The sequence below is a fragment of the Pimephales promelas genome, chromosome 7 (assembly GCF_988280905.1).
Source record: "Pimephales promelas chromosome 7, fPimPro1.hap1.1, whole genome shotgun sequence".
NCBI classification, from domain to species: domain Eukaryota; kingdom Metazoa; phylum Chordata; class Actinopteri; order Cypriniformes; family Leuciscidae; genus Pimephales; species Pimephales promelas.
Window position 1 is genome coordinate 41,239,986 of NC_142775.1, and position 26,063 is coordinate 41,266,048.

Here is a 26,063-nt window from a genome sequence, read left to right on the forward strand (position 1 = left end):
TGGAATCGGCAGCATTTTATTGGTAACTAACATAAAAATCATAAAAATTTTTGTTATTTAAAAAAAACATTAACTAAAACAAAATTATTTTAAAAAAAACTATTATAAAAAAATAGGCAGCATCGTTAACTAAAATTACAGTTCAAAAAAATGTAAAAACTTGGAATAAACATTAACTGAAATAAAATATAAAAAAAGAGCATTTGAAATAAATAAACAGTTCCCTCTCGAAGGAAACTCAACAATACGTCGAATGACGCTATGGAGAAGTGTTGTCTCGTTCCCTGTTCTCAGGGAACATAGGTTACAGTCGCAACCTGAGGCGGTTTAGATGGAATCTGCAGCATTTTATTGCTAACTAACATAAAAATGTTTGTTATTTAAAAACATTGTTTAAAAATTTCACTAAAACAAAATGTGATATAAAAAAATAGGCAGCATCGTTAACTAAAATTACAGTTAAAAAAGTTAAAAAACCTTTTTCGTTACATGAAATAAACATTAACTGAAATAAAATATATAAAAAGAGCATTCGAAATAAATAAACTGTTTTAGATGGAATCGGCAGCATTTTATTGGTAACTAACATAAAAATCATAAAAATTTTCGTTATTTAAAAAAAACATTAACTAAAACAAATTTAAAAAAAACTATTATAAAAAATAGGCAGCATCGTTAACTAAAATTACAGTTCAAAAAAATTTTAAAACTTGGAATAAACATTAACTGAAATAAAATATAAAAAAAGAGCATTTGAAATAAATAAACAGTTCCCTTTCGAAGGAAACTCAACAATACGTCGAATGACGCTATGGAGATGTGTTGTCTCGTTCCCTGTTCTCAGGGAACATAGGTTACAGTCGCAACCTGAGACGGTTTAGATGGAATCTGCAGCATTTTATTGCTAACTAACATAAAAATGTTCGTTATTTAAAAACGTTGTTTAAAAAAATAGGCAGCATCGTTAACTAAAATTACAGTTAAAAAAGTTAAAAAAACCTTTTTCGTTACATGAAATAAACATTAACTGAAATAAAATATATAAAAAGAGCATTCGAAATAAATAAACTGTTTTAGATGGAATCGGCAGCATTTTATTGGTAACTAACATAAAAATCATAAAAATGTTCGTTATTTAAAAAAAAAAACTAACTAAAACAAAATTATTTTTAAAAAACTATTATAAAAAATAGGCAGAAAATGTGATATAAAAAAAATAGGCAGCATCGTTAACTAAAATTACAGTTAAAAAAGTAACAAAAAACATTTTTCGTTACTTGAAATAAACATTAACTGAAATAAAATATATAAAAAGAGCATTCGAAATAAATAAACTGTTTTAGATGGAATCGGCAGCATTTTATTGGTAACTAACATAAAAATCATAAAAATGTTCGTTATTTAAAAAAAAAACTAACTAAAACAAAATTATTTTTAAAAAACTATTATAAAAAATAGGCAGAAAATGTGATATAAAAAAAATAGGCAGCATCGTTAACTAAAATTACAGTTAAAAAAGTAACAAAAAACATTTTTCGTTACTTGAAATAAACATTAACTGAAATAAAATATATAAAAAGAGCATTCGAAATAAATACTGTTTTAGATGGAATCTGCAGCATTTTATTGTTAACTAAAATTAAAACCATAAAAAGCCATTTTAGCTATTTGAAATTAAATAAACATTAACTAAAACAAAATAAGATATAAAAAAAATTCTGCATCAGCATTATTATCGTTAACTAAAACTAGAGCTAATAACAAATATTTTTGTTACATGAAATAAAATAAAAATTAATTGAAATTGAAATTAAACAAAATTAAGTCAAATTAAAAAGTAAGTTTTAGCTTTATCATATTAATTCCTATATTTTTTCTAAAGGTTTTTGAAAGAGTTGCACACAAATAGATGGATTATTATCATTAATCGTTATACAAAAAAACTAAATAGAGTAGACATAAAACATTTTTTCAAAAAATCCAAAAAAATACTAAAACTTTCAAGTGAAAGTAAAAATCTATATAAAATTAAAATCTATTTCACAATATTAAAAACACTAGTAGTAAATCAATGACGCTGATCTGCAGACTTTTATTGGTGATTTTTAAATGTTAGATTTAAACTCATTCGAGACACTAACGAACTAACATGTTAATCTATAGAGGACGGCGAACATCAGACTCACAGGGTACGGCTGAACCACCGTCAGGATGATCGACTCCTTACAACTCCTGCAAAACACACACACACACACCAGATAAAGGCAAGATCTCTCGTGTGTGTTTGAAAAGCTTAAATCACAGCTCACGGTCATCTGATGATTAAACTCAGATGGGAACAATGGTGTCCAGTACCTGACCAGATCGATGACCCGTTCCCTCGGAGCCGAACTCACGGCTTCATCATTTATCATCACGATCTCGTCTCCGGGGATCAGCCTCCCTTCTGAAGGACCTCCTGCACACACACACACACACACACACACACACACACACACACACACACACACGTTTTATGAGGACTTCCATAGACTTAATGGTTTTATACCGTCCAAACTGTATACGGTATTTTATCTCCTCACACTAACACAACCGCTAAACCTGTCCGTCACACAACACTTTCTGCGTTTTTCATAAAAACGTATAATCTTAATTTAGAAGAAGTTAAAAAGTGATTGATTTAGAGTTTGCTGGATACCTGGAGTGACGGATCGAACCACCACTGGTTTCTCGCTGCCCGCCACGAAGCCGAAGCCGAGAACCGGGTCGCGTCTCATTTCAACCTTTCTGGGCGCTGGAGGCACGAACTTCTCCACATCCACCCGGACCTCCTCCAGAGAGCTGGACTGGGACAGGTGACTGGGAGAAGCAGAGGACCAGAATACACACACTCACTCACGGTACTGAACAGAGGACACACACTCACTCACGCTCACATCGACTCACAATCACTGCTTTAAAGGAGTAGTTCACTTTTGAAAAAACTTTTGCTGATAATTCACTCGCCCCCGTGTCATCCAAGATGTCCATGTCTTTCTTTCTTCAGTCGAAAAGAAATGAAGGTTTTTGATGAAAACATTCCAGGATTTTCTCCATATAATGGACTTCAATGGGGACCAAACGGTTCACGGTCTAAATGAGAGTTTCAGTGCAAACTGTTTAAAGGGCTTTAAACGATTCCAGACGATGAATAAGGGTCTTATCAAGCGAAACGATCGCTCATTTAATAAATAAATAACAAAGTTTAAGTTTTATAAGCTCAAACGCTTGCCTTGCTCTGTTCTGTAACGCACTCCTGTTCGAACTCGTTCATCAAAATGAACAAATCTTTTTCCGAGTCATTTGGTTCATTGAAAAAGAGGTTATAGCATTTGAGCTTATAAAACTTAAACTTTATTATTTATTTATTAAATGAGCGATTGTTTCGCTTGATAAGACCCTTATTCATCATCTGGTGTCGTTTAAAGCCGTTTGAACAGTTTGCACTGAAACTCTCATTTGGACCCCATTGAAGTCCATTATGGAGAAAATCCTGGAATGTTTTCATCAAAAACCTTCATTTCTTTTCGACTGAAGAAAAAAAGACATGGACATCTTGGATGACACGGGGGCGAGTAAATTATCAGCAAAAGTTTACTACTTAAACTACTCCTTTAACTGTCACTAACAGTCAGATTCATCATCTAAACAATATTACACCTCATATTAAATGTTTAAAATATATATATATTGCATAAATACATATATCAATATCTCAAGTCAAGTCAAGTCACATTTATTTATATAGCGCTTTTCACAATACAGATTGTATCAAAGCAGCTTCACAGTGATAACATGTAAGTAGCACAACACAGATCAACAACATTGCTAAACACTAAATAAATAACCCCAACTGAGCAAGCTCAAAGCAAGCCAAAAGCAAGGCGACAGTGGCAAGGAACCAAACTCCATCAGATTGGATGGAGAAAAAACCTTGGGAGAACCCAGGCTCAGTCGGGGGCCAGTTCTCCTCTGGCTTACATTCATATTGTTTAAATATAAATATTAAATATAAATATTATCTGTCAATATCAATATCTGTCAATAATATATGGCTCATATAGTGAGAACATAGAGGGAAAACAGAGCAACAATATGCAGATGCTGATATTTACCTGAAATTCTGATGTGTTTAATGTAAATCAGTGAGATCTTTATAACAGTACAGCTGATACTTACATAAAATATATATATATATATCTATATCTGTCAATGACATATCTTAGTCAGATGATATTTAATGCTTAGTTTCATGATCAAATCTCTGTAGTTTTGAAACACAATACAAAGATGAACGAATAAACCTGATCATATTTAATACATAAATATGAACATGAACGACCGAAGCTTTTCCAAATGATGGTTCGCAATCCAAGAACACAGTGAGTAATATCTGTTCAGGGTTATTTTTATGTTTTAAACAGATGCCCTCCACAACAACATCATCTTAATCATTCTGGAATGAATAATTCTGTGTAAAGTTATGAGACGGTGGTCTTTCACACCGCAAATGCATTTCACAGAAAAACTAAATATCATTTAAAACTGACAAAAACATCTCAATCCCACACGATAACTCAACAATAGAGCTCTGGTATCCAGCAGACGGTATGAGTGTGTGTGTGTGTGTGTGTGTGAAAGAATTACGCTGGAAATAATCCCAGTTGATTCATCATTTATGAAGAATAGCAATAAAGCTTTACGAGACGCAGACTTGCGCAAAACTACATTTCCTGCAGTAAAAACATCATTTACACATTATCTAATGTGTGCGTTTAGTGCGTATAACAATCTTCTGAATAAAACACACTCTTCGGTGTGTGTGTGAAGCCATTATCTGTGTTTAATCGCTCAGCGTAAGATGTTATTGTGATTTTTATAGCATTATATGGAGACGTGTTGTCTCGTTCCCTGTTCTCAGGGAACATAGGTTACAGTCGTAACCTGAGACGGTTTAGATGGAATCTGCAGCATTTTATTGCTAACTAACATAAAAATGTTCGTTATTTAAAAATGTAACTAAAACAAAATGTGATATAAAAAATAGGCTGCATCGTTAACTAAAATTAAAGTTAAAAAAGTTTTTAAAAAAACCTTTTTCGTGACATGAAATAAACATTAACTGAAATAAAATATATAAAAAGAGCATTCGAAATAAATAAACTGTTTTAGATGGAATCTGCAGCATTTTATTGTTAACTAAAATTAAAACCATAAAAAGCCATTTTAGCTATTTGAAATAAAATAAACATTAACTAAAACAAAATAATATCTAAAAAAATTCTGGTATGAGTGTGTGTGTGTGTGTGTGTGTGTGTGTGTGTGTGAAAGAATTACGCTGGAAATAATCACAGTTGATTCATCATTTATGAAGAATAGCAATAAAGCTTTACGAGACGCAGACTTGCGCAAAACTACATTTCCTGCAGTAAAAACATCATTTACACATTATCTAATGTGTGCGTTTAGTGCGTATAACAATCTTCTGAATAAAACACACTCTTCGGTGTGTGTGTGAAGCCATTATCTGTGTTTAATCGCTCAGCGTAAGATGTGTTATAGTGATTTTAATAGCATTATGTTTCTGCTTCACGCTCAGGTAACCAGCAAATGGCCTTTACATCACGTCTCGCCTTTCACTAATGCAATCTGTGCGAGAGGCTCACGACTGCTCAGTCTTTATATCATCTTGCAGTGTGTGTGTGTGGATAATTAAAGCCGTGGGCTGAAGGAAGGCGAGGAAGAGCCATTATTCCCGACACATGTTCCAGCGCTCAGAGAAGAGCTACAATTAATCTTTCAAGCCGCGGCGAGGCGTGTGTGAGACTTCTGAACACACACACACACACACACACACTCAGCAGCAACAGGTTCACGTTTCATGCACTCGAGAGGCTGCGACACACAGTTCAAGGCGGTTTGGGCAAAATCAAGTCGAGTCTCCATCATATGGCAAGCCGTTTTAGCTTTTATTCATTTCCAGGATATGAATTCTTGATATCAACTATTACATTTTTGATATCAATAATTACATTTTTACTAGTGTCGATGTTAATTTCTGATATCATGAATGTGATTGTTACTAGTAAGAAAGCCATTTTAGATATCTGAAATAATATTGATATCAGAAATACATTTTCAGATATCAAAAATAGTCATTTTTACTAGTAACAATTGAATTGTTTAAACATTTCAACTAGTCAGTCCCTCCAGAAAAACGTGATTATGCGATCGCTGAATTCAATGCAAAATCAGGCAAAGTCCGCATATTTATGCGGGGGCCGCATTTTTTTCAAATACGCCGCACTTTTGCCGCATAAATTGCCGATTTCCGTGCAAAATATGCGGGGTTTGCATAATTTCATAATCCTCGCATTTTCGTTGCAAAAAAAGTCACATGTATCTTAGCAGAAAGTTGAAAAATGTTGCGTTTGCTTCACACAAGAGCAGCCATTTCCCCCTGTTTCCATGGGAACGTTATGAAGTGCCGCAATTACGCGACGCCAGACAGACTCACAGAGGCGATTGATCTCACAAATCGAACTCGTATAACTGTCTGTCGAACGTTCTACGATCACATCGTTACTTAATAAACAACATAAGATAAAAGAAGTAGCATCAAACAGAAATGACCCGCACACATGGGGTGTAAGACAGTTCAACAGGGAGCGCGCAGCTCTTAAAGGGGCCACACCTTATTTACACTCTTACAGTCTGAAATAAAACAAGATGAGAAATTAAATATTCCCAGCACTTTCTATGATGTAGTATGCTTGTTTATCAAAGGAAGTAATAAGAAATGACTCTTATATTAACAGGATGTTGGGGGAATCACTTTTTTTCTCTTTTTCATCAAACCGCAATTTTTGCAAGTTCCCTCAATTTTTGTAAATTCCAGCAATTTCATCGCATAAAATTGCATAAATATCCCACATATTCCATCGCATTTGCCCGCAACAATCACAAAAAAAAACTCCGTGTTTTTCAGGAAGGACTGAATTCTAGGTAAATGTTGAATATAAATCGCAAATTTTTTCACAAATTTTTGGAAATTACCACCACAAAATCAGTCATTTTGATCGCAAAAATCACAAAAAAAAATCGTGAAATCCTGGAGGGACTGACTAGTGACAATTTAATTATTGATATCAGGAATTTCACATTTTTACTAGTAACAATGTAATTATTGATATCAAAAATGATATTTCTACTAGTTAAAAATCAATTCTTGAGATCAAAAATTCATTTTGAATGTCACTAGTGAAAATTTAATTATTGATATCAAAAATGAACATTTTTACTAGTAAGAATTATATTTTTGATATGTGAAATAGGAATTTCAACTAGTAAGAAATCAATTCTTGATATCAACAATTGGTTTTGAATGGCAGCCTATGGTGACATTTCACTAGTGAAAATACAATTGTTGATATCAAGAATTACATTTTTGATATCAAAAATGTAATTCTTGATATCAACAATTGAATTCTTGATATCAAAAAATGTTATTGTTGACATCAAGAATTCATATCCTGGGAATGAATAAAAGCTAAAACATCTTGCCAGCCTATGGTGACATTTCACTAGTGAAAATACAATTACAGATTTCAGCAATTCAATTCTTGATATCAACAATTAAATTCATGATATCAAAAAATGGCATTGTTATCAAGAATTCATATCCTGCGAATGATTAAAAGTTAAAACGGCTTGCCATAGATGTGTGTGTGTGTGTGTGTGTGTGTGTCACGCGCTCGTACTCGTGCAGGGGTTATTCTAAACTAAAGCTATGATGGAAACTATTGACTTAAAACTGTACAAACGCACGGTTGATGAAAATCCAGGAGACACTGAAATGAAATACAGTGTGATGAGGCAGACGGCACAGCAAACGCTAAATCAACTCTCAATCGAAGAGTTTTGTGCATTTTTATAATCTCAAACGTCCTGCAACAATAATATCACGCTAGTTTATTTAGCATGCACTCTCAGTTCAAATAGATTAGTTTAGGCTTGAGGTTATGTATATACTCCGGGATGTGTTGTGGACTGACGGGAACTAAAACACGTTTATGTTTTGTTTTATTTTGTCTGTATTTTACATTATTTCTGAATGTAATTATAAAATAGCCTACACCAATGCGCCTTATTTTCTCTCAACAGTTCGACTTATAATCAGGTGCAACTATTCTCAAGGAAAATATGAAATATGCAAAAGATACAGAATATTCTAATGACCGCGCTGAAAACGGAAATAGTGTCGCGCACGATTCATTTTAGGTCGTTACACTTCTAATGCATTAAAAACTCAACACACTTTTTGCATGAAACGTAAGCTTCTAAAACAGTCATAACTTAAACCATGCTGTATCTGATAAGCAATTTTGTTTTAAAGTTTTCATTGTTTTTTTTACCATTATTTTACTTAATTTAATCCCGTTTTTATAGATGAGAAATGTCTTTGAAATTTCTTTAGAAATTTCTTTGAAATGTAAAAAGTTAGAAGATCTACAGCAAATGCCCAGTGTGAAGAAAGAAAACATTATCAATATTTATGAGAAATTGTATTTAAATATATTACTATATGTATAGTGATATCAGTATATCACTCACTCACTGACTCACTCACTCACTGAATCACTGACTCACTCACTCACTGACTCACTCACTCATTCACTCACTGACTCACTGACTCACTCACTCATTCACTCACTGACCCACTCACTCACTGACTCACTCACTCATTCACTCACTGACTCACTCACTCACTGAATCATTCACTCACTCACTCACTGACTCACTCACTCATTCACTCACTGACTCACTGACTCACTCACTCACTGAATCACTGACCCACTCACTCACTGACTCACTCACTCACTCACTTACTGACTCACTCACTGACTCACTGACTCACTCATTCACTTACTGACTCACTGACTCACTCATTCACTTACTGACTCACTCACTCACTCATTCACTCACTGACTCACTCACTCACTCAGACTCACTCACTCACTCACTCACTGACTCACTCATTCACTTACTGACTCACTCACTTATTCACTCACTGACTCACTCACTCATTCACTCACTGACTCACTCCCTGACTCACTGACTCACTCATTCACTCACTGACTCACTAAATGACTCACTCACTCACTCACTGACTCACTCACTCACTCACTCACTCACTCACTGACTCACTGACTCACTGGCTGACTCACTGACTCACTCACTCACTGAATCACTGACCCACTCACTCACTGACTCACTCACTCACTCACTTACTGACTCACTCACTGACTCACTGACTCACTCATTCACTTACTGACTCACTGACTCACTCATTCACTTACTGACTCACTCACTCACTCATTCACTCACTGACTCACTCACTCACTCAGACTCACTCACTCACTCACTCACTGACTCACTCATTCACTTACTGACTCACTCACTTATTCACTCACTGACTCACTCACTCATTCACTCACTGACTCACTCCCTGACTCACTGACTCACTCATTCACTCACTGACTCACTAAATGACTCACTCACTCACTCACTGACTCACTCACTCACTCACTCACTCACTCACTCACTCACTGACTCACTGGCTGACTCACTGACTCACTGGCTGACTCACTCATTGCCTTACTGACTCACTGACTCACTGGCTGACTCACTCCTGCTGAGAGCCGCTCCTGACCCGCGTTTCCCACATCACCAGCCGGGAGCACATCTGATCTGGCCAGAGACTTTCATAATTGCTCTTTTATATGGTTATGTGAATTATTCCGGACAAAAGCTAAATGCATCAGGTAAATGGACTCTCATCCAGAGCATTACAGCATCTCCTCTTACCTGACCAATCACATTAACCAGGTGAGAAGCTCTTATCACTCCCTCAGCCGTCTATCGCCTACCTTAACTCACATTAAACCTCATTTAAAACCTCATTTAAAGCTCCACACAGACAGTGGCGCCTGGGCATTACAGGAGCGGACTGGAGCGCACGTGAAACATGATGCAGAAATGATTTCAATGCAGTTAGTGTTAGTCAGAGCTCAAGACTCGGAAATAACGTGACCGAATGCATCGATAAAGGAGAAACTAGGGTATACGCAAACGATGCACAATATTTAAATAATGTCATGCAACTATTTTAGACATTCATAAACCTCAACTGATTGATTCACTATAATTACAAACTAAAGCCTAAACATGTAAAAAGTAAATATAAATGCATCTCTGAAATAAAAATGAGTATTTTGTGTTGTGAGCGTTGGCCATCTGTAGGTTTGGGAACACAGCCTGTGTTTCTCTTAAACTGTGTGTGTTCATGACTGGAACTGTGTGAAACACACACATTTCATTTTCATTTCAGACTCTGATTTCTCTCCGTCCTGTAATTATAAACGGTTCTCTGCAGAGATAGAGACGGATTGCAGGATTTAAAGGAGCCAAGATCACATCTCTCTTTAGTTCCCAAACTCTCCAGACCAGGTCCCGAATCACCCGCTGGATTCTGACGTTTCCGGAGAGTTATCTGTGCAATTAACAATATCAGAAAATCACAGACTTACACAGCACGCAACAACAGAAACTGTGGCCGGAAGTAAAAACTCCACAGGCAAACTGATATTTACGGATAACTCGTAAAGCTCTCGCGTCCGCCGTACTGTGAGGCTGTTCATCGATCATATCTGCTTCTGCATTATTGCAGCTTAGTTTAAAAATAACCATGTTTAACAGCAACTACATTACCCATGATGCTGTGCAGAAAATTCCACCAATCAAGATCTCGTTAGCTCCGCCCACTCCCAGTAAGCACCCCTCAAATATTTGCATATATATGAGCATATTTTGCAAGGAACTTAACGTATACCGTCTTTACATTTCAATAGATATTTTTAAATAGCAATTTTATATTTCCCCATGGTTTTTATGCTGTTTGCAATGCATCATGGGATTGTAGTTCTTTTCCTCGCTAAAGCCATTCATTTCATAAAATCGTCTGATTTTTAATGCTGGGCAACGATTAATCCCATCAAAAATAAAAGTTTGTGTTTACATAAAATAATTATTTTTTATATATAAATACACACATGCATGTATATTTAAATATATACATGCATGTGTGTATTTATATATACAAAATAATGATACACAGTACACACATGCACATATATAGTGTAAATATAAATACTTTTATTTTGGATGCGATCAGTCGATTTATTTGTTCATTCTCCCCGTAAACTGGTCTGGATCACGGCTGATGACACTGGTTTGAAATCCTCTGATGGGAGAAATGAATGAGGAAACCGTGACACTAATGCACTCACAGAGGTCAACACTTAATGCTCAATATCCCAGTATAAGCAGACTAATAACTCACACACACACACACACACACACACCAGCAAAAACACTCAATCACACCATACAAAAATCCTTTGTTTTGCGACTGCTGTGATTTAAAGTCACGTGACGCAAAAGCTGTTCGTATGAATCCTCAGCTCACCCACACACACACACACAGCAGATTATTCACTGCTCACAGTTTTCAGTTTCTTTATTTCAAAGACTAAGAGTCAACAACCAATCACAGCGCGACTGCATGATATAATTATATAATACCTTTATATATAATGCATTATGAAGTATTTTAAATTACGCGCCTTGTAATGCATTGATCTCATGAATAATTAAATGCACAGTTATAATAATACTTATCTATTCATTATTACACCCTTAGAAATGATAATGCATTGAAACTGCAAATAATCAGCAATTATTATAATGCATTTGAACTATTTAATGCATTATAATCTACATTATGAATGCCTTTATGATGCATTAGACATAAAGGCTTCAAGTAAAGTGTTTCAGGCGGATGAAATATGAACAAACCAAATAAAAATAAAAATATAATAATATACAAATAAAAATATAGATATGAATAAAACTGACTCAAACTCGCCAGGTGCAATAAAATAAACTCTTAAAAGTGCATCTGCAATGATTAATAGACATGTGAGGATTTTTAAAGATAAAATAGTAAACTGTATTTTAAACTAACATTTCTTTTCTGAACGAACCTCATCCAGTGTGAATCGTGCTAGTGCCCTTAACAGTGAGCAGCCCTACGATGAAGCATCACACGCCGCAGTAAACACAGATCTGGCATATATGCAACGAGAACATTTCAGAAACTGAGACTTCTTATATGCTTTGACTCCAGATTAAGAAAATCTTTCATAAGGACGTGAAAGCATGAATTATTACACACCCGAGGATGAAGTTGGGAAGAAGACGAGCCCGACGGGAATCTTCCTGCATCCGATCCGTTGTGTTTCGCTCTTACATAATAATCCCTGGCTGAAGACCCACAACCCTCACACACACACACACACACACACACACTCCTTCTGCTGGGTAATAACTACACAAACCAGACGCTTTCACAGTCACCAGCAGAAGAACACCGAGATCACACAGATCATATAATAACCGGAGCACACTAACCAGCAGAGACGCCTATCTAGTGCACGTCAGCCAGCAGTTGATGCTAATACAGCCCTGGACTCCTGGAGCAAGTTAACAAAACAATACTGCAGCCTTTCTTCTATTCACAGCTGAGCTTTTAAAACTGTTTGAGAAATTTACTAGCAATTTTGGAGTGAAATAAATTTCCCCCGCAGTGTATGTTCATAAGCTCATGTTTCCGTCAGTCAGGCATGTGATGGTTTCAAAAGTTCATATCACCATCAGATTTTATCACCGTATTGAATCCACACAAATGTTTCAGACATATAGGCCTTGTGTAGCCCCGCCCCTTTTCAGACATATAGGCCTTGTGTAGCCCCGCCCCTTTTCAGACATATAGGCCTTGTGTAGCCCCGCCCCTTTTCAGACATATAGGCCTTGTGTAGCCCCACCCCTTTTCAGACATATAGGCCTTGTGTAGCCCCGCCCCTTTTCAGACACATAGGCTTTGTGTAGCCCCACCCCTTTTCAGACATATAGGCCTTGTGTAGCCCCGCCCCTTTTCAGACATATAGGCCTTGTGTAGCCCCGCCCCTTTTCAGACATATAGGCCTTGTGTAGCCCCGCCCCTTTTCAGACATATAGGCCTTGTGTAGCCCCGCCCCTTTTCAGAAATATAGGCCTTGTGTAGCCCCACCCCTTTTGAGACGTATAGGCCTTGTGTAGCCCCGCCCTTTTTCAGACATATAGGCCTTGTGTAGCCCCGCCCCTTTTCAGAAATATAGGCCTTGTGTAGCCCCACCCCTTTTGAGACGTATAGGCCTTGTGTAGCCCCGCCCCTTTTCAGACATATAGGCCTTGTGTAGCCCCACCCCTTTTGAGACGTATAGGCCTTGTGTAGCCCCGCCCCTTTTCAGACATATAGGCCTTGTGTAGCCCCGCCCCTTTTCAGACGTATAGGCCTTGTGTAGCCCCGCCCCTTTTCAGACATATAGGCCTTGTGTAGCCCCGCCCCTTTTCAGAAATATAGGCCTTGTGTAGCCCCACCCCTTTTCAGAAATATAGGCCTTGTGTAGCCCCGCCCCTTTTCAGAAATATAGGCCTTGTGTAGCCCCGCCCCTTTTGAGACGTATAGGCCTTGTGTAGCCCCGCCCCTTTTCAGACATATAGGCCTTGTGTAGCCCCGCCCCTTTTCAGACATATAGGCCTTGTGTAGCCCCGCCCCTTTTCAGACATATAGGCCTTGTGTAGCCCCGCCCCTTTTCAGACGTATAGGCCTTGTGTAGCCCCGCCCCTTTTCAGACATATAGGCCTTGTGTAGCCCCGCCCCTTTTCAGAAATATAGGCCTTGTGTAGCCCCACCCCTTTTGAGACGTATAGGCCTTGTGTAGCCCCGCCCCTTTTCAGACATATAGGCCTTGTGTAGCCCCGCCCCTTTTCAGACATATAGGCCTTGTGTAGCCCCGCCCCTTATATTAGGCATTATATTAGGCATTTTCCAAACTATCGGTATCGGCAGTTTTAATGGCCGATAAATCAAAATTTCAAAAATAAAATAAAAACGGACGAAACACGCTTGAACCATGTCATGAGTGTTGGAGTTGTGTAGTTTGTCCACCAGAGGGCGCTCTACACCGTCCCTGTTGGCAACACTCGTTGAGTTGGTCACGATGCATACATTGCTTGAATAACAATTAAACATCTGCATCAGTTCTCTAAACTCTAATAAGCAGGACAACATTTGACCATCATGTCCAGTTTTGCTGTTAAATAAGCCGAGAGTGTTTAGCTAGTAATAGTTACGTTACGTTGTTACAGTGTCGTTGACTGACTGTCCTTTTAACGTTTGATAATGTGACTGAAGTATTTCTTTAATAGCGCGTGACAGTTATAGCAATGAGACGCATCATCTCTCCTTGGACTGTTGTATTGAAAATGTATGTTCACAGTATGACGTCATCCATTGGTAAATTATGGCTCATCATAGACTAGCTAACCATAAAGCTAGCTAACGCCGCTATCATCAGTCTGTTCTGTTGCGACAATAAAAGAAACAAGTTTCTTTTTAAAATGCATTATCATATTATTTTAGTTAAAACTCATAAATAACTACAAATAACTAATGTTAGGGAATCTGTTAATGTTTTGTTGCGCGTTTCTGAAATAAAAAATAAATAAATAAATATCGGCCGATATATCGGATTTTAAAACCAACAAATATTTGTATCGGTATCGGCCTTCAAAATCCTTAATCGGTCGGGCTCTAGTCCTCATGATGACTTTCGTTAACTCAACAATATGTAAATCCACTTGGCCAGGACAGCGATGCCATAGAGATATAGAGAGCGAACACAATATTCTGAAGATGCTGCGCTCGTTTCTCTAAGGTCTATAATTGTGAAAATGAACGATAACAAAGAATCATGTTTTTGTCCAAATTCAAACGGTAAGATCTGATGTTCCTCCTCAGTATTGTTGTCTTGTATCTCACAATGGAGTCGGAAAAATGATCTTGTTATTGTTTTGAATTAAGATGATCTTTCTGACTCTGTTGGCAGATATTTGTTTTTGCTTTAAACACAAACTCACTTCATTTTCAACTCTTAATATCTTCAGTCACTGTTCTTCTCCAGTCCGAAGTATACAATATACATATACGCAACAACAACAACAAAAAATGAAATGATTTGCAATAATAAAGTATTTTTCATGGTATTGCTGCATGTTCAGTAATATATCAGCATATTCTTTCCATCAAAGCTCATAGAGTCAAACAGAAAAAGCCAAAGCGCATGCAGTTCTCCTTCATCCTCAGATCTGATCATCTCACATTAGAAGTGCAAATAAAGTGCAGGATTAGTGTGTGTTCGTCACTTCAGAAGGCAGACGCATGTTTCATCATGCTAATGTTTCACAAGCTTCACTCAAGCTGCTGTCTCTCGCATACACAAGTCTGCTGTGTGTGTGTGTGCAGTGCGGCGAGGACAGAATCAGTATTCGGGAACGTCTCACTGAAGCGTTGAACATCTGCACTGAGAGAAACACTGAATGCACAACACCAGGAGCTCTCGCACCCGAGGAACCTGTTCAGTCAAAACTACACAAACACTGACCCAGGAGCTGGGTAACACCATAACTACCCTAATACTAATAATAATAATAATAACAGCTAACTTTGCTTTTGTTCCCGACCAAAACGGTTCTGAAAATGCAGTCATTATAAAAGGTTTCTTCAATGTACTGCTTGTTTTTTTCTGTTTATTTCAGTTCATGTTGTCTATTCTCCCAGCCACATATAGAACAGATCTACAGACATTCCTGTTAAATGTTGAACTGAGTCATGGAAGGTGAAATGCCGACTAATGTAACTTTACATCTCTGCTTATTTGAGAAAGTAACTTTTTTTGTAAATTGAAAAAGTAATGCGTTACTTTACTAGTTACTTGATAAAGTAATCTGATTACGTCACTCAAAGTTCAGCCGCGATACTCACTTGCTGTAGCAGTCTCGGGCCTCTCTAGCGGACGCCATCTCCCAGCCATTGGGCCCCTGAAGCCCCGGAGCGGCCCAGCTGCCGGCACCCGACGCACAGCTCGAGGCTTTGGTCCTGGGGCTGCAAACACAAGAGCAACGGTCAGACACGGGTCAGGGTCAAGGGTCAGTCAGAGACGGGTCAGTCAGAGACGGATCAGGGTCACAGGTCAGTCAGAGACGGGTCAAGGTCACGGGTCAGTTAGGGTCACAGGTCAGTCAGAGACAGGTCAGGGTCACAGGTCAGTCAGAGACGGGTCAGGGTCAAGGTCAAGGGTCAGTCAGAGAACGTGATGTCATCATCCAGCTCAGCTCAGTTCTTATATAATGCTGTCAATGCAGCAGATCAATAATATTGTAGCATATTAAATGCAATGTCCCCAGTTTAAGCAATACAGATCGCTTTAAAGCAGCATCGCACAAATGAGCATGAAAATAACAGTCAAATGTTGAAAAGTTCAATTACAAAACTACTTCTGTAGAGCCGCTTTTACACCTGCAAGTGAAGTGATTTCATTATTGACACTGTTATTGAACTGAATCAACACTGAACTGAATCAACACTGAACTGAATCAACAGTAAACTGAACTGAATGAACACTAAACTGAACTGAATCAACACTGAACTGAACTGAATCAACACTGAACTGAACTGAATCAACACTGAACTGAACTGAATCAACACTGAACTGAATGAACACTAAACTGAACTGAATCAACACTAACTGAATCAACACTGAACTGAATGAACACTAAACTGAACTGAATCAACACTGAACTGAATCAACACTGAACTGAATGAACACTAAACTGAACTGAATCAACACTGAACTGAACTGAATCAACACTAAACTGAATCAACACTAAACTGAACTGAATCAACACTGAACTGAACTGAATCAACACTGAACTGAACTGAATCACCACTGAACTGAACTGAATCAACACTGAACTGAATGAACACTAAACTGAACTGAATCAACACTAACTGAATCAACACTGAACTGAAACAACACTGAACTCAATCAAGTTTGAACTAAATTGTGAACTGGGTTAATAATGATGAACTGAATAATGATGACAGCATCGTCTAAGAGCTGATTTACAGATGAAAATCTTTATTCGAATCAATTAAGTAATATAAATGTTGCAAAGTTCATCAATTTCATTCAAAATTCAATTCAACTGAAGAATTCAGCTCTCATGATACAGCTTCATTTTTGAGAATGGCATTTTACACATTTGTAACGTCACATTCAGAACGTGTGTGTGTGTGTGTGTGTGTGTCTATCGTCTGAGTGCAAATCTCAACATTCAACTCCACATTTTATTATACAGGTTTTCACGTCGGAGCTGTGAGTAGTGTACAAGTACACATATTCACATGTACATGCTCTGGAGTTTTACCTTGATCTGCTTCTATTATTGTTGAATATGAGATATATAACAGCATGTGTGTGCAGATCTGAGCCGTCATCTCCTCCTGCCGATAACAGCCTGGACTTCACCCGTGCCAGTGATTTAATTATATTTATTATGTAATGCCATCATGCAAGCCTGAAGATCGCCACGCTCCAGTCGAGTCTCTAAACGCCGTGAAATCTTCCTTAAGCCCAACATTCCCTGGAAAGCCCGAGATCCAGCGGCGTTTGATCAGAGTCGTGTTTGTGCACAGATTACTGGACGCGTGTGTGTGTGTGTGTGTGTGACTCACTGTGTTATTGTGAATGTGAAGCTCCAGGGCTTCATTTAAAGTGCAGCACAGATATAGTTCGAGAATCCGAACACCCACCAAACCAGCCGGAGATCCAGAGAACATCCTCACAATAAAAGAGTCGTGTTTAAAGCCTTTCAAACATGATCATTCTCAATAGGGCTGGAACTATATTAAACACACACACACACACTCACTAACCCGACCCTAAACCTGTCCATCACACACACACACACATTTTTTTTTTTGCATGATATAAACAGCAATTACAGAAAATAGAGGTATTCAAGCAAAAAAATTTGCATTTACATTGGAAAAAAATTTAATTATGTAGAATTCCGAACAAATTAAGATGAAATTGTGAGAAGTAAACTTGTAATTCCCAAGAAAAACAGTCAGAATTGTAAGAAGTGAACTTAAGTTAAGTGGCTTCAAGTAAACTATATTCCAAGAAAAACAGATGTAAATTTAGAATTCCAGTCAAGTATATTTCTACTGTCTACATTACCCTACAAGATCAAATTATCAGGATAAAATTCCAGGAAAGCAGAATTGTGAGAAGAGAACTTCAAAATAAGAAAGTCACATATAAACTCATCGCGTATGTGCCTCGCAGACGGTGTTTAATACTCACAGGAGGAGGTGTGTGAGGAGGCATAACACACTCCAATATTACAACACCATGGCGTCTATGATGGAGAACACTAAACAGTGATCAGTCCCCTCAGATTGGTTGACTCCCAGTGTTCAGCACAGCTCTCCGGCCGGACTCGACCGGGAGAAACCCAACCGGGCGCAGAAACACAAGCCGTGGAGCATTAATAAATCATCTGCTGCACACTAGTGAGGGAGCGCACAAGCCATCGAGTGCACTAAGAGTCAGTGTTTTTCAGCCCTGGATTATTCATGTTTAAAGCTCTGTGTGTGCGTGTGTGTGCGTGTGTGTGTGTGTGTGTGTGTGCGGCTCAAGGGTTGGGTCAGCAAGACTTTTATTTTGAGATTCTGGAGTAATATTTCACTGTTTTACTGTATTCTATCATGTGGGAAATAAAAAGATTACACGAAAAGATCATTTAATTGACTTAATCCAAAAGAGTTCATAGGATATATGAAAGTGTTGTTATTGTAATCTAAAACTATCGATTTTTGGTGATGAAAATAAGACTGAAATAAAATAAAAATTAAATGAAAAAATAAACTTTAACAAATATGTTTCTGAAATTGCTGTAGAAAGGATGCATTGGCCATTTTTTATTTTATTATTTTATTTATAAGTTTAAGTTTAAAATTACTAAAAAATAAAATGAACAAAGCTAAAATATTAAAAAGCGCCTAACAAAATGACTAAAATGCATTCGTAAATGTACAAATATGAATAAATACTATAATAAACTTAAATGAATTAGTTTGTGATTATGCAGTAGAAATGCTGCCTTAGCAATTTTATTTTATTACTTTATTTATAAGTTTAAGTTCTAAAATGACTAAAAATTAAACTGAAATAAATATAAAATTACAGCTAAAATATTAAAAAGCACGTAAAAAATGATTATTTTACATTGATTACGCTCTTTGAAGAAATGGTTCTATTTAGAACCAGAAATTGTTCCATCCCCCGCTTCATATATGGAACTACAAAATGGTTCTATATAGAACCATTTTTTTTTTGGTAAAGCGTTCTATTGGCCAAGTATGGAACCCCAGGGTTCTATTATAGAACCCAGAGGAACCCTTCTTTTAATAGTGTATAGAACCTTTTAGGGGTTCCAAATACGTAGCGCTGATAGAACCTTTTAAGGTTCTATATAGAACCTTTTCTTCTCAGAGTGTATATTATTAAATGTAAAAATCTATTAATAAATTCTATAATAGTAAATCATGACACTGGTATGAATATATATATATATATTGATCTTAATAGTCACTATGATATTTAATTTCTGTCCATCACTATTTCCTACTAGCGGACGATCCTGAGAACTCAATCCAACGTTTTCTTAAAGCTTGACGTGTCATAATGACAGAAGGAAAGTAATTAATTTTCTAAGCACTGAAATGATTGAAATGCAAATGAAGCTGTTAAACTGGGATCCGTTGCCATGGCAGCGGAGTGAGACTGTGAGAGGGCGAATGACAATCAAACTAATATCTCCTGCTAATTAGTATCCGGACAGTTGAGTGCGAATCCCAGGAAAACTGAGGGAAACTAAAGCTTTAAAACTACTGATGAAACTTCATAAACATTAATGATCAAACTTCAGAAACCACTTACTGTGTGTTAATGCTAACCCATGAAGCTAAGTGCTAACTTAAGCTTGATCATTAATCTGCTATGTCATGTTTATGACAGGTTATGATGAATGGTTTATGTCAAGGTGTCATAAAGACATCTCAAACGATGTCATATTTTGCATTCAAAATATCATAATTGAGCGAATGACACTTTATGTTGTCATAAACATGCATAAAACCTCCTTCATATTCATGACTTATGCACACAAGTGTTACCAACACTTTCATTAAATACGACTACTAAAAATACAGGCCCTCATTGACATAGCCAAATCTAGAATTTCACTACACAAAATAATACATAAAAACTGACTCTCTGAATCATTTTGAATTTTAATGAATGATTCATTTAAGCGAATCGATTCATTTAAACGATTCAATGAATCGCTTAAATGAATCAAACACATCAAAATGTTAATATTAATTATATATTACATAACATAATAATATTATGTAATTATGTGGGTTTCAGGCGCTGATAAAAAGTCCCTCAGTAAAAGACAAATCTCCCTTTACACTGAAGACATTATTACATCCAGCTGTAAAAGCCTTGACAATAACAGCATTACACAGCCGATAAATGTTTAATATCTCGGACTGTAATTACTTAATGTTTCTGTTTGTCCAGTGAAGGACACATTCCAGCACATGAAGCCGATCGCTCATGCGTGAGCCGATCAATAATTCAGTCTGAGAGAAGCTCATCATGTTCCCGCAGTCGCGTTTCCATTCCACTGACACTCTAGATCTGAACACACACCCTTCCGTGCTGCTGTCAGTCTGTGAGGGAAACTACACGCTATTGGCTATTTGAAAAGGGGGAGGAGCCATTCAATATGTCCCGCCCTAGCTTCCAGTTTCAGTTAACTTGAAGAAATTATGACAGAAAATATTACCTTTCAAAGAATAATACTAATATTATGTATTAAAATATTAAGCAATAATTACAAATCTTTAAAACAAATGTAATTTAAATAAAAAGTAAACCACTAATTAATTAATTAATTTTTAAATTTAAATCAACCATTAAAACACGAAATATGTAAAAAGAGATTGAAATGAAACAGATTTTGACAGTACATTAGCACACCGGTGGAAATCACCGTCATTCAGTATATTTCTTTTTGTTCAGATGCGACAAAAGAAAACTATAGTCTATTTAAAAACTGTCTCTCAAACAGGCACTTTCAGAACAGAAGGCTTTATTTTATTTAATAACAGCAATTTAGCTGTCGAGTCCCGTGACCCAATAATAGTCAAATCCCGCACTTTCTTTCCTTCGAAATGATGATGGCTTACAGTGACTCTTTCAGCAAAACCAATGCAGAGCAGAGCCAGATTACACCAAAGCCCTGAACACGCCAGCATGCAGTGGAGATGATGTAACCGGCGCACAGATGGAGGAAGAGCAACACCACAGATCTCAGAGGAAGACTGAGACATGAAGAGGCCAGATAAACACCAGAGCGGGGAACGAGCTCGTCTTGCTCCTGCAAATGGGCTGTTGTCAGGTAACATCTCAGACGCTTCGCACTCGAGTCTCGAGACGTGTGTGCTTTACTGTAGTGCTAATGATACCGAACCATCAGGGACGATGAACTTCAGCTTTAGCTCATGAATGCTTTACCTGCCGCTGAGCAGCGTCTCTTAGCCCCGCCCCTCAAACACTAGTCGGCTCGTGTTGTTCGTGTCGAGGAGACGCTGTTTTCTGAGACTGATACGGTAAAACCCACAGATTCGTTACTGTTCGTCGTATCACTGTGATCAAGAGCTGACAGTCAGATATGATAATCTGACCAATCACAACAGACATCTGACCAATCAGAGCAGACTGGGTCATCTGACCAATCACAGCAGACATCTGACCAATCACAGCAGACATCTGACCAATCAGAGCAGACATCTGACCAATCACAGCAGACATCTGACCAATCACAGCAGACATCTGACCAATCAGAGCACACTGGGTCATCTGACCAATCAGAGCAGACATCTGACCAATCAGAGCAGACTGGGTCATCTGACCAATCAGAGCAGGCATCTGACCAATCACAGCAGACTGGGTCATCTGACCAATCACAGCAGACATCTGACCAATCACAGCAGACATCTGACCAATCAGAGCACACTGGGTCATCTGACCAATCACAGCAGACTGGGTCATCTGACCAATCACAGCAGACTGGGTCATCTGACCAATCAGAGCAGACTGGGTCATCTGACCAATCACAACAGACATCTGACCAATCACAGCAGACTGGGTCATCTGAGCAATCACAGCAGACTGGGTCATCAGACCAATCAGAGCAGACTGGGTCATCTGACCAATCAGAGCAGACTGGGTCATCTGATCAATCACAGCAGACTGGGTCATCTGACCAATCACAGCAGACATCTGACAAATAACAGCAGACTGGGTCATCTGACCAATCAGAGCAGACTGGGTCATCTGACCAATCACAACAGACATCTGACCAATCAGAGCAGACTGGGTCATCTGACAAATCAGAGCAGACTGGGTCATCTGACCAATCACAACAGATATCTGACCAATCAGAGCAGACTGGGTCATCTGACCAATCAGAGCAGACTGGGTCATCTGACCAATCAGAGCAGACATCTGACCAATCAGAGCAGACTGGGTCATCTGACCAATCAGAGCAGACTGGGTCATCTGACCAATCACAACAGATATCTGACCAATCAGAGCAGACTGGGTCATCTGACCAATCAGAGCAGACTGGGTCATCTGACCAATCAGAGCAGACATCTGACCAATCAGAGCAGACTGGGTCATCTGACCAATCAGAGCAGACTGGGTCATCTGACCAATCAGAGCAGACATCTGACCAATCAGAGCAGACTGGGTCATCTGACCAATCAGAGCAGACTGGGTCATCTGACCAATCACAACAGATATCTGACCAATCAGAGCAGACTGGGTCATCTGACCAATCACAGCAGACTGGGTCATCTGACCAATCAGAGCAGACTGGGTCATCTGACCAATCACAACAGATATCTGACCAATCAGAGCAGACTGGGTCATCTGACCAATCACAGCAGACTGGGTCATCTGACCAATCAGAGCAGACTGGGTCATCTGACCAATCACAACAGATATCTGACCAATCAGAGCAGACTGGGTCATCTGACCAATCACAACAGACATCTGACCAATCAGAGCAGACTGGGTCATCTGATCAATCACAGCAGACTGGGTCATCTGACAAATAACAGCAGAATGGGTCATTGACCAATCACAACAGACATCTGACCAATCAGAGCAGACTGGGTCATCTGACCAATCACAGCAGACATCTGACAAATAACAGCAGACTGGGTCATCTGACCAATAACAGCAGACTGGGTCATCTGACCAATCAGAGCAGACTGGGTTATTGACCAATCACAGCAGACTGGGTCATCTGACCAATCACAGCAGACTGGATCATCTGACCAATCACAACAGAATGGGTCATCTGACCAATCACAGCAGACATCTGACAAATAACAGCAGACTGGGTCATCTGACCAATCACAGCAGACTGGGTTATTGACCAATCACAGCAGACTGGGTCATCTGACCAATCACAGCAGACTGGGTCATCTGACCAATCACAGCAGACTGGGTCATCTGACCAATCACAGCAGACTGGGTCATCTGACCAATCACAGCAGACTGGGTCATCTGACCAATCACAGCAGACATCTGACAAATAACAGCAGACTGTGTCATCTGACCAATCACAGCAGACTGGGTTATTGACCAATCACAGCAGACTGGGTCATCTGACCAATCACAGCAGACTGGGTCATCTGACCAATCACAGCAGACTGGGTCATCTGACCAATCACAGCAGACTGGATCATCTGACCAATCACAACAGACTGGGTCATCTGACCAATCACAGCAGACTGGGTCATCTGACCAATCACAGCAGACATCTGACAAATAACAGCAGACTGGGTCATCTGACCAATCACAGCAGACTGGGTTATTGACCAATCACAGCAGACTGGGTCATCTGACCAATCAGAGCAGACTGGGTTATTGACCAATCACAGCAGACTGGGTCATCTGACCAATCACAGCAGACATCTGACCAATCAGAGCAGACTGGGTCATCTGACCAATCACAACAGTCATCTGACCAATCACAGCAGACATCTGACCAATCAGAGCAGACTGGGTCATCTGACCAATAACAGCAGACTGGGTCATCTGACCAATCAGAGCAGACTGGGTTATTGACCAATCACAACAGACATCTGACCAATCACAGCAGACTGGGTTATTGACCAATCACAGCAGACTGGATCATCTGACCAATCACAGCAGACTGGATCATCTGACCAATCACAGCAGACTGGGTTATTGACCAATCACAGCAGACTGGGTTATTGACCAATCACAGCAGACTGGGTTATTGACCAATCACAGCAGACTGGGTCATTGACCAATCAGAGCAGAGCAGGTCTCAGAGAGGCGGGGTTTAGAGAGACTGAATCTTCGATGGAAGCGTCACTGAGAGACAGAGCTGACGCTACAGTGGAGATTATGAGGAAATTAATGTGTTTTTTGACCTTGGATGCATATGTAAAATAGCATAATAGTGCACTTAATAGTGCACTGCAATCCTGCACTGTTGAGCACAGTAATAGAACGGGCTCCTCCAGTAAATGTGTCTTGATTTAAGAATGTTGAGGTGTGTGTGCTGGAACAGTGCGGCATCTTTATATCCATCAGTAATGGAGGCTCTTCACACGGATCCCGACAGGCCGTCATTAAAGCGCTCAGACACACCGAATCCGCCCCGTTATTCCCCAATCCCGAGCATCATCTGGGAATCACCACTGCTAATGACACACACACAGCTGCTAATGAGCGCTTCACACACAAATATTACCCCGGAACTGAAGCCTGAGGCAGAGCTGCTCATTACAATACAAACAGCAAATCACCAGAACTACACTGCTGTCATTCACTTCAAACCTGTAGGATTTTTGTTCGTTCTTCAGCGGGACAAAGACAAGAAAAAAAAAATAGACATTTTGAAAAGTAATTTTTGAAGGGATCTTTTGTTTTTATAAAATGATAATTTGGTTTTTACTAAAACACCAAATCCAAAACTAAACTTTTAATTTAACCAAAAAATGAATATAAAGTAACAACAGACATAACTTTAGATTTTAATAATGTATTAGTAAATGCTGAAATGAACATTAATATTAATAAATGCCTTCATTGTTCATTCATATGAATTAATTAAACCTGAAATCTGGAGTAATGATGAAAAATTCAGCTTTGATCACAGAAATAAATGATCCTTTACTATAGAAAACAGCATTTTTAAAGTGTAATAATAATACAATTTTACTGTATTTTGGATCAAATAAATGCAGCTTTTGTGACGCTCTTTCAGAAACGTTAACAAATATTACCGACCCAAAGCTTTTGAAATGTAGTCGTGTGCCGAAGTGTAATTCATAAAGTTGAAAAGCTTTATCCAAGAGAGCGTGTGTATTTTGAGCACTTGAGAAATATTTCAAGTCTGAGCGCTTCTAGCAGGAGTTTGAGCTCATGAATATTCTGCACGTGCATCAGTCTCCGTCTGGCACACTCTGTACCTTCTGAGTGAACAATGACCGTGTTTAACGAGCAGTCGCATGGAAAATCCACACGCAGCAGAAACGCATGCATGCAGTAATAACTGACCGGCGTGAGCTTTCTTACACTTCAGCACGCATCAAAGAATCGCTTCAAACCGCTCAAGAATGTGTTCAGGTCACCAAAATCAACCAAAGTTATAATTCACATAATTGCATTACACATTCTCATGCACATTTCTCCCCTAATTCTCATGCATTCAGTTATTTTGTGAGTATTTGTGCAGCGCTGTTTTGTTACAGCAGATAAAGCACGTAAAAAGGTGATGCAATTGCTAATTTTCATTTGCACAAATCTCACAGAGAATAAAAAAAAGCATTTGCA

At 38.4% G+C, this 26,063-nt stretch overlaps 1 protein-coding gene across 5 annotated transcripts in view; it reads right to left on the reverse strand.

Moving 5' to 3' along the window:
• Positions 1 to 26,063, reverse strand: part of frmpd4 (FERM and PDZ domain containing 4) — a 55,625-nt gene that overhangs the window by 16,380 nt on the left and 13,182 nt on the right. For 3 of the 5 annotated variants that reach the window (XM_039671466.2, XM_089133519.1, XM_089133520.1), the window contains exons 2-5: positions 16,025 to 16,144; positions 2,699 to 2,859; positions 2,356 to 2,458; positions 2,187 to 2,232 (exon numbers count right to left, since the gene is read on the reverse strand). In XM_039671466.2, coding sequence (XP_039527400.2) covers positions 2,187 to 2,232; positions 2,356 to 2,458; positions 2,699 to 2,859; positions 16,025 to 16,144 — 430 coding nt within the window. Of the gene's footprint in view, positions 1 to 2,186; positions 2,233 to 2,355; positions 2,459 to 2,698; positions 2,860 to 12,334; positions 12,445 to 16,024; positions 16,145 to 18,410; positions 18,515 to 26,063 lie in introns of those variants that run through there. The other 2 variants (XM_089133521.1, XM_039671468.2) reach the window with 2 other exon arrangements.